The following is a 14,154-nucleotide window of genomic DNA, read 5'->3' on the forward strand; positions in this document are numbered from 1 at the left end:
GGTTGGCTTCATTTTTCAGGGCCGGTTGCTACGTCCATCTTTTATACAGTCTATGGTCATTATACGTGTGCCATACTGCACTTTTAAGTTGTGTTACTTGCAGCCATAGTTTATCGCTCATCTCTCTAAGTAATTAGTAAGCTTCATTGTGGTCAGAACAGAAAAAATGTTGCTTTACTTTGATTGCATCTAAAGAGAAATCAACAAACTCTGTACTGGTGGAGGAAAGTGTAGGACACACACCTCCAGCCATGTGCTGACATTGATTTTATGAACACCGCTTCTGTTTACTGCAAAGTTAGAGCTAACATTAATTCCAAATCGATGTCAAAACTCAACCAGATCTTGTGCCGACAAACCGGTCAAAGGTCTGCTCGTCTTCCACCTTTGTACAGACGTCCAGCCAAATGCCAGTGAACGGCCTGAAGGTTAAAACGTTTTTCTGGTGTGTAGCTGATATTTTCGTCTCAACTCTCTGACCTTCATTACTGCAGCTGAGGGCCTCTTGAAGAAAACCACTCAACCTCCTACCTGCTCCATTGGACAACAGATGCATTTGTAAACCAACCGTGGAACAAATAAAAAAAAGGTTAAAACCACATCTTTTTTGCCAGAGCTATCTGACAGCAATTACGCTTAACAAATTTGGCGAATTTCATCTCTTCATTTCCCAACGCTTGCTTCTCTCTTGTAAATTACACACAGCTGGAGCTGCACACAAATCACAAAGACGAATTCAAACTTCACTTTAATTGCACCTGATTTGTTCGAGTCCCCGTAACGGTTCGGCCCGACGTGTGCGCTACCTGCTGCTATTATCTGTAGATGCACAGACGTTTGTCAAGGGAATGTTTACCTGCTTTTGCCGAGCGGATGTGTGGAAATGTGTCACCTGCAGGCTGCCATATCTGCACGGTTGTTGTGCTGTTCTCCCTCCTGTGGTTTTCTAGCTGGGCAGGAGGTCTGTCGCGTCCCACTGATTATGACTCCCAGTGTGTGTGTGTGTGTAGGTGTGTGTGTGTGTGTGTGTGTGTGTATTCCTGGGTTTATTTTTCAGTCTGTCAGTACGTTTGAGTTTGATGCCTTTCCTGATTGTGTTGGCGCGTTTGTGTGCTGTTTTTTTTTTGTGTGTATTTGTATGTTTGTGTCAGCGTCAGCTCTCTCCCAGTCATACTTGAGAACCCACAAACACACACTTACACTTTATCATCTAATGCCAGCTGAAGCCAAACTACTAAGGTCCACCCAAGTCTCTCTGTTTGTCACACAGTTTGCTGCACTCCCTCCCTCCCTCCATCTCTCTCTCGCCACACACAAGCAAAGCGTTGAATCACACCCGGAAACAACACACACATTCGCTCAAACACATCCCAGTTTCCCCCTGTGGCTGCCTGATTGAGGTTTCCTTGCCTTGCCCTTAAGATTTACTGTAATCGCCGAAGGAGGGCGGGCGGGAAAGAAAGGGAAGGAATTGAAGGATGGAAGAGCAAAGAGAGGATGGAGAGAGTGATGGAGTGAAGGGAGGGAGGGTGAAGGAGGAGGACAGAGGGGTGGAACACAGAGGAGACGAAACATGACAGAGAAGATGAGGAAGGTTAGAGGACGAGGAAGGGGTTAAGAAAGGGAGTAAATTGAAGGAGGGGGCTGGAAGACACACACAAAAAAAAGGAGAAACTCAGAGGCCGCCCAAGACAGAAGAAAACATCTCCCATTAAACAGAGATTACAGCTTCTGCCGGTCCAGAGTGCAGCGCGACTTTACAACCTCTTGCCGTCGACCGCTGATGATATAACACCCAGTTTTAAAGATCAATTTGTCACTTTTCATCTCCTCCTACACCTCATCCTCCTCCTCTTGCTCCGAGGGCCGAGGCCACCACAAGGCCAGAGGAGGAGGAGGAGGAGGAGGAGGAGGTGAAGGGAGGAAGGGAGGAAGGGAGGAGCTGGAGTCCGTGGGCTTTATTTGAGGGGGAAAAGGCGCGAGAAGGCTGACTTCTATTTACGAGCACTTTTGATGATGTCATCTGCAATAAATCCTGCCCTCTCCCCTCGCCGTGGCTTCACGTTCTTGCGATAAGAGTCCTTCACACACACACCTACACACACACACACACACACACACACACACACACACACACACACACACCCTTCTTTACTGCCAGCCAGATTGCATCCATTCCTCATTTGTCCTGCTTCCCCCCCCTACATGTCACTGATGAGCTATATCCAGTGGTTCTAAAACGGTCCAGTGACTCCAGGAGGTCCTTGAAGTAGTTCCAATCAAAATTTGGAAACACTCTACTTCAGCTTGATTTTATCCAATGGAACTTCAAGGATAGAAAAAGGGTGACCTTGCTTCCTTTAAACTAGCACTGTCTTGGTCCCAATCCTGTGAGATCCTAAGATCACCTTTAGAACTATTTCTAACTAATTGGTATTGGCACAAATCTAGGCGCCACCTTTTGTTTACATCCACTGTCACACTGATGCCATTAATTTGAATCTTTTCCTTTAATAATCAGTTAATTTAGAATGCAAATTAAGCACTCTGGGTATTTATCTGGTGCTAATATTGTTGTTTTAAGCCTTGGACACATGATACAGGCTACAATAATGGCTGTTGCGTTTGCCACTGTGATATGGAAATGCTATCTTTGGCTTAATTTAACAAGCTGTGTGCTGGTCGGAGGTCATCCAGCGTTACAGAAGACTCTGTCAGAGTGCCCATTTACTCATGAAACCTGCACAAATCACTCATTATTTTGTTTATTTTGCATCATATTTCCAGCTTTTTCATTCAGTAGATAATTCGAAAACTGTCCTGAAGGCAAAAATAGACATCATCAAAAGGATTGTGTGTGTCTGGTTGGAGATGTTCCTGTGAAATCACTGACCGTGTGTTTTGGAGCCTCCTTGAACGTGCCTGCAGGGGAAACTCCACAACAACTGTTTCACTCGTCTTTTGTGACTGTGCTAAAGTCAAAAGCCCTACATTCCCACACTGATTTTGTAGCTTTTTGTCTGATTGATCGGGCTCAACATTGAAATAGGGCTCCAAAGAGCTTCGAACTACTGGAGCACAGCAGAATGCATGTATTATGATCCTGACAGAGAAAGAAAACTCGCAGGAAAGTGAAGCAGAGGTCAGTCAAGTATAGACTCCCACACAGCCCTGACATAAGGCCTGATAGTGTCTCATAACAGAGGTGTGCATAGGCTGCAAGTGTTTATTAACTGGATTACCTTCATGACTCTGCCGGTTCGTTCTCATATTCAAATAAAATGAATGGAAAAAAACAGCAGCTGCATTGGAAGCAGTTGATTTATTCAGTGTAGACTAAAAGGTTTAATTCCCTGATCACACCAGAAAGTGGCACTGCAGCGTTAGCTAACATTTTTTTAGCATAAACACCGTGCTAACAGTTTGGTGATGTATTAACAGAACTTGTTCGTTAACTACTACAACAAACTAACATGCTAGCCAGCTGGAGACACGTCTGTAATAGTCAGCCATGTTTTCAAAGGAATCCTGAAAAGCACACTTGACGTGAAGTGTCAGGTAGCTACGTTAGCTTGGCCGCTAACCAAACTCAAGTTCACACGAGCCATTTTACTGTTTATGATCAGGACCTGGACTTACCTTCGATGCATGACTTGTGCTATGTAAATATTGGTTTACTGATTGATTGCGATTGGTTGCGGAGTTGCAGCCACTCCCTCTTCAAGATGGCTGCTCTTTGCTACAAACCATTTGGCTGATGGGGGTGTAACACCAAAACATCTTGAATAAACATATTTTTGCAAGTTAGTCATTGTGGGACAGAGTTTTTGGAAATATTATGGATCTCCCAAAGTAAAGCAAACTGGAATGTGATGGGTTGAAAAAAGATTCAATTCTAGTTACCACTAGTTGGCAGCACTGATACCATTATTTGCCTCGGTGTTGGTCGTCTTAAATACCTATGAATTGGGATTAATTGACAAAACAACCAGCTTGATCTTTTCTCACATCTCAGCATAAACTAATTATTGCTCTTCAGGAGATTTCTTCTGTATCACTGTTCTAAAGTCTATCATGTAGGAGTCCTTGACTTAAAAAAAAAAAAAAAAATACTTTGAGAACTTCTGATGTATGACTTGCATTTCAAAAGATGAAAGGGTCATGGGTGACAGATGAACGGGTCCTTGGTGCCTAGCGAGACGACCTTGCTCTTCACTGTATAAAACAGACAGAATACAAAGCAGGGCCTAGATGGGAGCAGATGGAGTGTGAGTTTCTCCTCAGAGCACACAGAGAGAAAGAGAAGTGAGATAATAGCCCACAGCTAATCCACTGCACACTGAAAACTCATTACTCCTTAAGAAGGAAACAAAAATCTTGCTCCCCAAGATGGAAAGAAATACTCTGTTGAAGGTGAAGACCTTGGCACAAACTGCCTGGTTCCCCTCATGTGTGAAATTTCTTTTATGCACAGTTCAGGGTATTTGACTCCTCTTTATTGACAGGAAGCTTTGTACCAGCCAGGCAGTGGGCACCTGCTGCTCCCAAAGACACCCACAAGCAAATCCACCACATACACGACACGAACACACAGCTACAGTACCTAACATGCAGAAACGCAACACAGCAAGCACGACCACAAACCTGAAGGCAACACACCGACATGTTGGCAGGTGTTAGCTCCTTAGTATAAATAACACATATGTGTTCTGACTATTTCTGAATGCAAACTGTTGATTTTTGGATTTATTTTGATCGTCCCTGACTGCCATTGATTTCCACTTTTTTTTCTGCGTGATGTGAAGATCCCTTTGATTGTGTAATTGTTCCCAATTTCTTACGTAACATCCTGGCTTTTGTCTTTGTTTTGGTGCAGATAGACTGTAAAATCATGTAATACCTCATCTCACAACAGTGTTAGTCATGTCAGTTTGACATTGCAGACTTACAAACCTTGAACAAACGTTTCAAGAGTCCACTCACTGAATTTTCATGAATGAATATGTGCCAATAACTGCCTGGAAGAGCAGATAAAACTGGATCAGTATCAGCAAATATGCAAAAGCATATGATGAAAAGCAAAAGATGGAAAAAAATAAGTGATTTGTAGTGAATGGGTATCACATGATAAACCACTGCTATCATCTTTTTAAAAAAAATCTATTTCAGTCCCGTTTTGCTCCATATTCTATTGTGCGTATTCAGACACATTCATTTGCATTCCTGATAATCTAAGGAGATAATTAAATTTTCCTTGTGAAGAAATGTAGGTCTGCATCTGTCACAGAGATGTGTGCATTTGCTAGATTTCACATTTAATAAAAAAAAAAAACATTATTCTGTAAATTATTGATTTGTAGTTTCAATCTAAATGCATTTTTTATGTTTTTTAATCAGCGCGCTTCAGGAAGCTCTGGCTGGACAAACAGAGGGGGAGCAGAGAGGCCTCTCTTGTCCTACCAAAATGTAAACAATGGAAAAAAGGCAGCAGGCGACACCACTGCTGCAGTGCTGTCATATCACTGAGCCATTGAGAAACACCTGCCCAGCTGACAACGTGACAAGCTGCTCACAAATGAATATAAACAGAACACCAAGAACGGCTTTTTACTTCCTCATCAGGAGGACAGTTTTGTATCTGAGTGGATATCAATTGGAATGAAGCAGATTTGAAGAAATCACATGAAGCACGTGCTGCCGAACATTCAGCAGCATTTTAATAAAGTAGAACCTGTTCTGTGTCACAGTTTAACATCCTTGCATCCGGAGACTGACCAGCTACAGGAAACAGTGACGACTGCATGTTCAGGCCACAGCATGTCTTGCAACAGAGAACAGGTGGTCAAACAATGTGTGGAACCACATGATGAGGTCAAACTCCTGCCATTACACCGTGATTGTTCCCTCCAGGAGAACTTTAATCAACAAACCACAACTCAAGAGCCTCTCCACGGCCGTTCATTAAGGCATGACTGCACTGAAACTAACTTATCTGAATTTTCTGCTTTTCCTTGTTCAAACTTGACACGTTGATATATGACGACTGAGGGTCTCTGAGAAACCTGTACCAGCAGCTACACCTGAATCTTGTTCCTTAAAATCAAAAGATTATTCTTATAATAATGGATAATTATTTTGGATAATATTATCTAAACTAAGTGAGAAAGCAGCAGTTTATAGCTCTGTGGTTACATGTTGTATTCAGTTGTGACCTTGGGTGTTGCCTGATGCTCCATTCAAACTGGAGCATTAACTTGTTGATGTTGTGATTTCAGTTCTCAAGTCTTTTTTTTGTTTTTTTTTCCAAATTCGGCACAACACAACAGCTTGCCTACAATACACACAGTAATAGATCAATGTAAAATACAGTTTAAATCTAACAGCAGTGTATTTCAAAATAAAAGCTGTAGCTGGAAATAGTATAACTCACTTTATAATGATCCCTCAGAAAGGCCATTTTAACGTTTTTGGTTGGTCGGTTTGTTTGTTTGTTTGTTTCAAAAATAGCTGTAGGTGTTTAAGTTTAAAAGGCATTTCTAAATCTTAAACAGAGCTGTTAGATTATAATGTATCGTAAGGATTAAAGGCACTGTTATTTATGGGGCATGTCTGCCATCACATGTTTTTGATTTACAGGCAACTACAGTTAGACTTCATGTAGATTACATTGCCAAAACTACATAAATACAGTTTACAATTGGAAAGGTTAATTACAGTATTACATGGTGAAGCTCATATGCTTCTGGACAGTGCAGTAAACAATTATTACAGTTTACTGTAATTTTACAGGACATTCTGTTGCACTGCTGTTAGCTTCTATCTAAAAGGTGAACAAGAAGTTCAGGCTTCTGTGGTTTTAAAACAGATCAACGCAGGAGAAGTGGATTATGCTGCAGGAGCAGTTTGGTGGAGGATGACGGCTGTGCTGAAGCTTCAAAGGAGGACGGACAGAAGCACCTTTGAAGCTTCAAGCAGTGAAGATTTGCAATTCAAAAGGTCAGTGGTGTACTCCTTCAAGTTTAAGGGAAGATCCCTGTCATGAGATGCACAATAGTCTCCCCAGTGTAAAGGTTACATCATCCAGTGGCTCCAGTAGTGCACGAGATGCTCCAGCTTATTAGATTTTAATGAAAGCTTTTTTTAAAAAAAGGGGAGGGGGAGTATGAAACCGTTTGAAACACATTTCATCAGCTTCTAAATATGGGCTATGGCATTTTACATAAACATAGTTTTCTGCCAAAAGAAGAACAGATTGGATTATTTCACCTGAGAGATTTCTGTGCTGTGATGGTTGGTCCAAGTGGACATGGCTCAACTGGGAAATGGTGATGTCACATGCTTCCATGCACCAATCAGAATGTGAGGACACTGGCGAGGGGTTGTGTACATGTGATGAGCAAGGGTCAGAAAATCCTTTAACTTCTAACATTTAACTTCCTGTTGCTTATTTATTCATGTTAATCAGAGCAGAGACTGTTCATCTCCTGAACATGCAACAGCAGCGCACTGCTGGACTCCCTCTTTGGTCTGAACAAACACTGGCGCTAAGGGCCCACTGTGGACAAATCACCCAGCAGTCAGTGAAAACCACTTAGGTACCTCCACCTTCCACTGCACCATCTGCATATTCATTCATGATAACAACTTCATATTCCTTCAGAATCCATTACTCCACTATGATAATCTCATGTCGAGGGAATCCTTGCAGCACAAGCAATTAGAAAATCATTCACGTGCCTGCATGTTGGAATGAAATTATTGAAAGGAGATTGTGGCTTGATTATATTTTCCCCCCTTCAGGTTGAAATTGTGTTCACAGCGTGTCGAGTTAAGAGCCGCAGCAGCAGCAGCGTCCAGTCCAGAGACACCGCAGCCTGATTAATGGTAACACCGAGTCACCTGCTTAACACCTCTCTGTTTGCAGGCTGCACGCACTGCGCAACACGAAAAGCCCTTTTGGCCACAACGGCTCAGTCAACGTTACAAATCACTAGCCTATTACAGTAAGCTGCACTCAGTGCGCCCCGGGGGCCAACTGCGCCATGTGCGCAACGAGCCATCAGCAGATGTGGAGGCGAAGCGCACAAAGGAAAGAGAGATCAAAAGAAATGGAAAATTTGAACTTCTGAGTTGGTAAACTACAAAGCATTGACCAGAATAACGATGTGTGATTTGCACACAAAGACGAGAAAAAGCGACAAGTAGTAAATATATCTATAAAAAAATAATAATAATCTGAACTTCAGAGAAAAACAAAACCTGCAGCAGCAACACGAGCGGACTCACACACTGTCGGATAGAGCAATTAAAAGGTTGAACTTACCTCCCAACGCTTGTTTCATAACGAAATTCATGATGATGGCTTTTAATTCCCTGCCTTCCTTATCTGATCGATGTTACATTCAATAGTTGCGGAAAAGTAGAAGTCCTTTGTTGCCAGATCTGGAAGGAAAAAGCGACAAAAGCAGTGAGACTACTACATGCAGTGTTCACTTTGGATTACAATTAATTCGTGAAATGGAAATTTTAAGCAAAAATGATTTCTTAATTGACTCTACAGTTAGTTCCAATTAACGCTTGCGCGGAGCCAAACATTCACAGATGGACACATAGGCGCTGTTTTTGTGTTAGGCACGTTTGTTCAATGCGCCAGCTGAAGGACACGGAGGTCAATGGTTCAAACACATCTACACAACATCTCCAAACTCCTGACCAAAACAACCGCCGCTGCTCGCTGTTCCCTTGCAAATGTGGCGCTTTTTTTTTTTTTTCAGTAATTCCGGACAGCTGAGGGCTCGGTGTCAGGGGGACAGTCACTAATAACCTCCGTGTGGCCGAGCTGTGCCTGCAGTCAAACGAGTTTAGAGAAAGTGCACGGTGCCAGTCCTCGGCTTGGCAGGACACTCTTTTGTCGTGCATGTGGACGCCGGACTAAACCACTCCTGTGTATTTTTCCTGATCATGTGGTAAAACTTTCCATCCTCCATTGGAGGGGCATTGGACACAGCCATCCCACTCCGGCACCAAAAAAATAAATAAATAAAAAAAAAGGGGGAGAAAAAAAAAAGCTGCTCGCACAACACGATAATTAGGCACAAATAGCGACTGATGCATGCATGTTTACAGCTGCATATGCGTGTGTGTGCACGGCAAATGTGCGCTAAATATGTTGAAAGTCGACCATATTGTGCATCTTCGTGCAGAGACGCGGACACAGTGGAGCAGCAGAGGCACACACGCGCTTCCTCCTATGATCGGAGCGCTTTCAGCACCACCGTCAGCGGACAGCTCCCCGGCGCCGCTCACACCGCGTCGAGCGTCCATTTACCTCCGTCCGGCAACCGGTTGGATCCTCCTCACACACTCACACACCGAGCAGGGATCAGAGAGCAGAGCTTCGGCTGCAAGCACCCTCCGGAACCAAGTTATCCTGCAGCACGCAACAGCAAGCACTGGCTGATCTAACTGCTCGTCCCTTGCATCTCCGGCTCCCGGGGCTGGAAGGGAAAAAAAAAAAAAAGGACGTCCTTGGTGCTTCCTGCTGCTTCGTCTTTCTGCACACACACACACTCACTCACTCTCTCTCTCTCTCTCTCTCTCACACACACACACACGCACACACACGTAGAGAGAAAGAGGAGGAGTAGAGGGGGTGGTGGTTTGCGGAGGGTGAAGCCGTTAACACCGTGATGGGAAGGAGCGACTGAATCACATGGAGGGATGGAGAGAGAAACGTCCCACTAACGTCCTCCTGACCGATAGAGAGAGATCAATTATTCAGCCCTGACGCTGGCTGGCTGCTCCGTCCTACAGCCCGCCCCTCCATCTCTGCAACGGGAAGAGGGACTCGGCTGGCAGCCTACGGTAGAGCAGAACACGGCCAGTGGGGAATATGATGGGAGAACATGCTGTAGCTTGACGCCTCTTGGTTTGTCTGTGTTGTTGTTGTTGTGTGTGTGTGTGTGTGACACACGTTCATTTGCATCCAGGTGGTGAAAAATCGTAAAGAAATGCTCCAGTGGGGGTTTCCTACATGCTGCTTCAGGGGATTCCACTGTGCGGTGAGCTTCAGTGGATTCAGGCTGTATTCCACTGTTCCTGTAGACATCAGGACACGTCAGTGGTGTGCACAGACTCTGGAAGGGACATGTGCAGGAGGAAAAAGAGGCACCTTTTTCAGTGTCATCGAAGCTGCTCAGTAAAACAAAAATGGTAAATGGCACTTTGGTAGCACTTTTTTCTACCTTAGTGGGAGTCAAAGCGCTTTGCAATGTGTTTCTCATTCATCCATTCAGACACACATTCGGACACCAATGGTGACAGAACTGTGACAATTGGGAGCAACTTCAGGTTCTTGCCCAAGGACACTTCCTCTGTGGAGGGGCGAGGGATCAAACCACCAACCTTGCGATTAGAGGACAACCCGCTCCACCACCTAAGCCACAGCTGCCCAAAAACTGAAGCATGTGTCAGTCCTCTTACTGGATCTAATGCTGCTTGTTTTCCATCCACAAGCAGTGAGACAAATCAAAACACAGCTCACCGGGTTATAGCTTTGTTGGCCCCGAGCAAAAAATGTACTATTTTCATTAAAAACGGCTGCAAAATTGTGAGATGGCTGCATGTTTTAGGGGCTATGCTTGTAGCTAATCTAATTTTATTAGGTGTGTCAGAAAAGTTCCAGGACTGGTGCCACAAAAGGTATATTTCAAACCCAAACTTTAAACTACAAGTGTTAATTGATCAGATTTTAAATAGCGCTTTTCTAGGCTTGGTCTACTCAAAGATGCTTTACACTGTCAATTATTCATTCATATACATTCATTCCAGTGGTGGTAGCTAAGATTGTAGCCACAGCTGCCCTGGGCAGACTGACAGAGGCGTGGCTGCCATTCTGCACCTATGGCCTCTCCAAACACCACCTCAAACAATCCATTTATACGCATTCACACCAGGCAAGGTGGGTTACAGGGCGGAATCGAACCGCCAACCTTCTGATCATTGACCAACCCGCTCTAACACCTGAGCCACAGCCGTGCCACTAAGCCATCGCCCCTTCAGATGATCAACCAGCACGTCTACAAAGAACTCCTGCAGTGTTTGCTTCGTTCAGTGCACCAGAAGAGGTGAGAGTTGTGGCAGGACAAGTCGTGGCTGCTTCACTATGACAACCTGCTCACAATGGCCTGAGCATCCGACATTCCCTGGCTGAGAAGAACATCACCGTGCTGGAGCAACCTCCCTACTCACCCCACCTGGCTCTGTGGGATTACTTCCTCTTCCCCAAGCTCAAGGGGTCATCAACGGGACCCGCTTTGAAGACGTGGACGACATCAAGATGGCTGTGATGACGGAGCTGTGGAGGATCCTGGAAGAATCCTTCCAGGAGTGCATGGCGGTGTGACAGAGAAGGCTGGAGAAGTGTGTTAGACTCCAGGGGGATTACTTCGAAGGGGAAAACTTGCAGTTTGGGTTTGAAATATATCTTTTGTGACACCAGTCCTGAAACTCTTCTGACACACCTTGTATGTCATCTTGAGGCATTCACATAGTGAGGTGAAGATCTCATAAAAATTTTACACAGAAACCCAACAAATCCCTTTGAGCAACACTCAGCAACAGTGGGACAGTGGAACATCCAGCAGAACCAGGCTCAGGGAGGGCGGCCATCTGCCTCGACCGGTTGGGGTGAGGGAGAGACAATGGGACAGAAATCAGACAAAGGATGCATTAGAGAACAATAAACACTGTGGAGATCAGTGAGGTCAGTAAATGCACATCAGAAACATGTTACCAGTCAGAGACACCTGCAGAGACTAGAGACTAGAAAACAACTTGAGGTGAGTGTGTTAACAGCTGTGTTGGAGGCCATGTCCACACGTACAGGTGAATGTGCATTTTGGCTTTTTGTCAGTTTCGAACTGCCCTGTAGAAAAACTTCTTTTAGAGTGAAGACCTTAAGAAAGAGACAACAGTAGAATACCTGCACAGGATAAGACTCCAGCCACAATGTCATTTTGTCATTTAAAGTTTTGTAGCATAAACAAAAGCAAACAGTGACTGAAAATGCAGTAAATAAGATTAAACAGACAGTTCTGTGTTTGGTTCATGCCTCCACCACCACTCTTAATAACAATACACACTCTGTTGCACTTGTGATGTGAATCACGTGACATTAAACTCACCAGAAATGTGACATGGATGCCGGCCAACAGAAAACAATAAACCAAAAAACAAATATGTAGGCGTCTCACAAGTTTACTGACTTCATGGTGAAACGAATACGTTTTGGCCCGTAGCTGTTACACATTTTGGTGGGAGACTGCAAAGTGGCTGAGCTTTACAAGGCAAAGGTACAAGCATTTATTATTCTTCTGAAAGACAGCTTTGGTTTCACTTCCAACCCGACAATCTGCACATAGACTTATAGCAACTTCCAATCTTTTTGTAGGGTACTTTAAATATATCGATACAAGCTTGAAGAGGCTCTCTGGCCATTTCCAGATAAGTTTACTTGTCATGTTGCCTTCTGTGGGTTTGGAAAATGAAACCCGGGGCTAGAGTTTACAAGACAGACATGGCCATTTACAAGGCAAGAAGGCTTGAACAAAACACACCTTAAAACTGCATTATGAGAAATACAAACCAGCATTTTTTAGTCTGGAGTTGTACCCGTATTATAAACTAAAAGACAGGATCTCTTGGCCTCAGCTGCCTCGAATTCTGCTCTTCTTTTTAAAATACCCGTCTGCTCCTGTCTCCCAACGCTCCAGCACTGAACTGCTGTAATACGCCTTTAATCTCAAGAAAGCGACCCAAAAGCAATTAGCTCAGTGACAAGATATGGTACAAAAGAAATGTGTTTTCTGTAGGATCCAAGAGAAAAGAATCAGCTTAATAGATACCAGGGTGTCGCAAGACTATGAATGCAAAAATATTTCTTCCCCGCCGTGCCGGACCACACTTTCCTGGCCAAGAAGGCAAACCCGCAACCACCAAGTTAACAAAACTTCTCGTCTGAAAGCAAACAGAGCTTTACTGTCCCCACATCTCAACACATGTAAGAGAGAAAACCCCAGTTGTGACTATATTTCATGACAAAACATCCAGCTATGTTGGTTTTCAAGGGGTTTGATAATATCCAGTTGACGGAGAATACATTAAAAAAAAATGACCACATCTCGGTGCACTGCCTTGTCTGAGCAGATTATTAAATTAAAATTGTTGTTGTTATGGTTGTTTCGAATGTGCGACCTCTAACCAGCGACGAGTGGGGGCCTTTCATGCAACTTATGCACAGTTCTATTGAGTCATAATCAGTTTTTCTTGTCACCCAGCTTGATCGAAAACTAATGAGGCTCCACTGACTTGTGGAGCATTTGTTCACAGTCTGAATGCCAGAATCAGCGATGACACCGAGGTCACATACATATCTTATTTTATTCTCTCCTACATTCATTTAAAATGCATTTTTTGTCTTTTTTTTTTTTTTCCTCGGCGCAGTTCAAATGCAGAATGCCGTCGATGAAATTAGTTCAAGATCTACTCAGCGGCAGAGAAATTTCCCTTCATTACTTCTGATGAGTTAAAAGATTTAAAGTAGCTCCTCTGACCTCCACTGGCTCCGTAATGAAATCAGGCCTTGGTGCTCTCACATGTCTTTGTACACTCCAGCTCCAGATTCGAGAGCTTGCAGGGATGGATTCATGCATACTGGATGACACTGTCACATTCTGTATGTTCTGTCCTACCTGCAGTTAGACATTACGTCACACTTCAGTTTTCATGGCTCCTATGAAACAACAAATATACCAATATATATATTAGATATGTCTGGAAATGTAATAAACCTGTACAGGAAATGAATCATTTGCTCTTTTACATTACACATGTGCCGTGCATGTCACATTGAATGCCGCCGGCGTCTCTTGTTCTCTGGCGAGTGAGCCTGACAGGCGCAAAGTGTTTTTATTGAACTTGTCTCAGTCCATAATGCCACTCGAGCCCTTTTTCGCTCCCAGTTCATAAAATATTTCCTCGTCGTATCTCGCTCGCAGGGAAGTTCAACCGGCTGATCTTTTCCTCGACGCCAAACACAAAAACTTCATCCTGATAGACGACGCGTTCTGCAAATTTATGCAAAGCCGATGACAC

The 14,154-nt window shown here is 43.8% G+C and overlaps 1 protein-coding gene across 1 annotated transcript in view; it reads right to left on the reverse strand.

Moving 5' to 3' along the window:
• The window catches only part of LOC103371562 (complexin-2-like), a 67,011-nt gene extending 57,571 nt beyond the window's left edge, over positions 1–9,440 (reverse strand). Inside the window, exons 1-2 of the mRNA XM_008300927.1 lie at positions 9,329–9,440; positions 8,324–8,442 (exon numbers count right to left, since the gene is read on the reverse strand). Of these exons, the coding sequence (XP_008299149.1) occupies positions 8,324–8,354 (31 nt within the window). The 5' untranslated portion in view covers positions 8,355–8,442; positions 9,329–9,440. The remainder of the gene's footprint in view (positions 1–8,323; positions 8,443–9,328) is intronic.
• Between the last annotated feature and the right edge of the window lie 4,714 nt (positions 9,441–14,154).

Source organism: Stegastes partitus, unplaced genomic scaffold (assembly GCF_000690725.1).
Source record: "Stegastes partitus isolate 25-593 unplaced genomic scaffold, Stegastes_partitus-1.0.2 Scaffold1609, whole genome shotgun sequence".
Classification (NCBI taxonomy): domain Eukaryota; kingdom Metazoa; phylum Chordata; class Actinopteri; family Pomacentridae; genus Stegastes; species Stegastes partitus.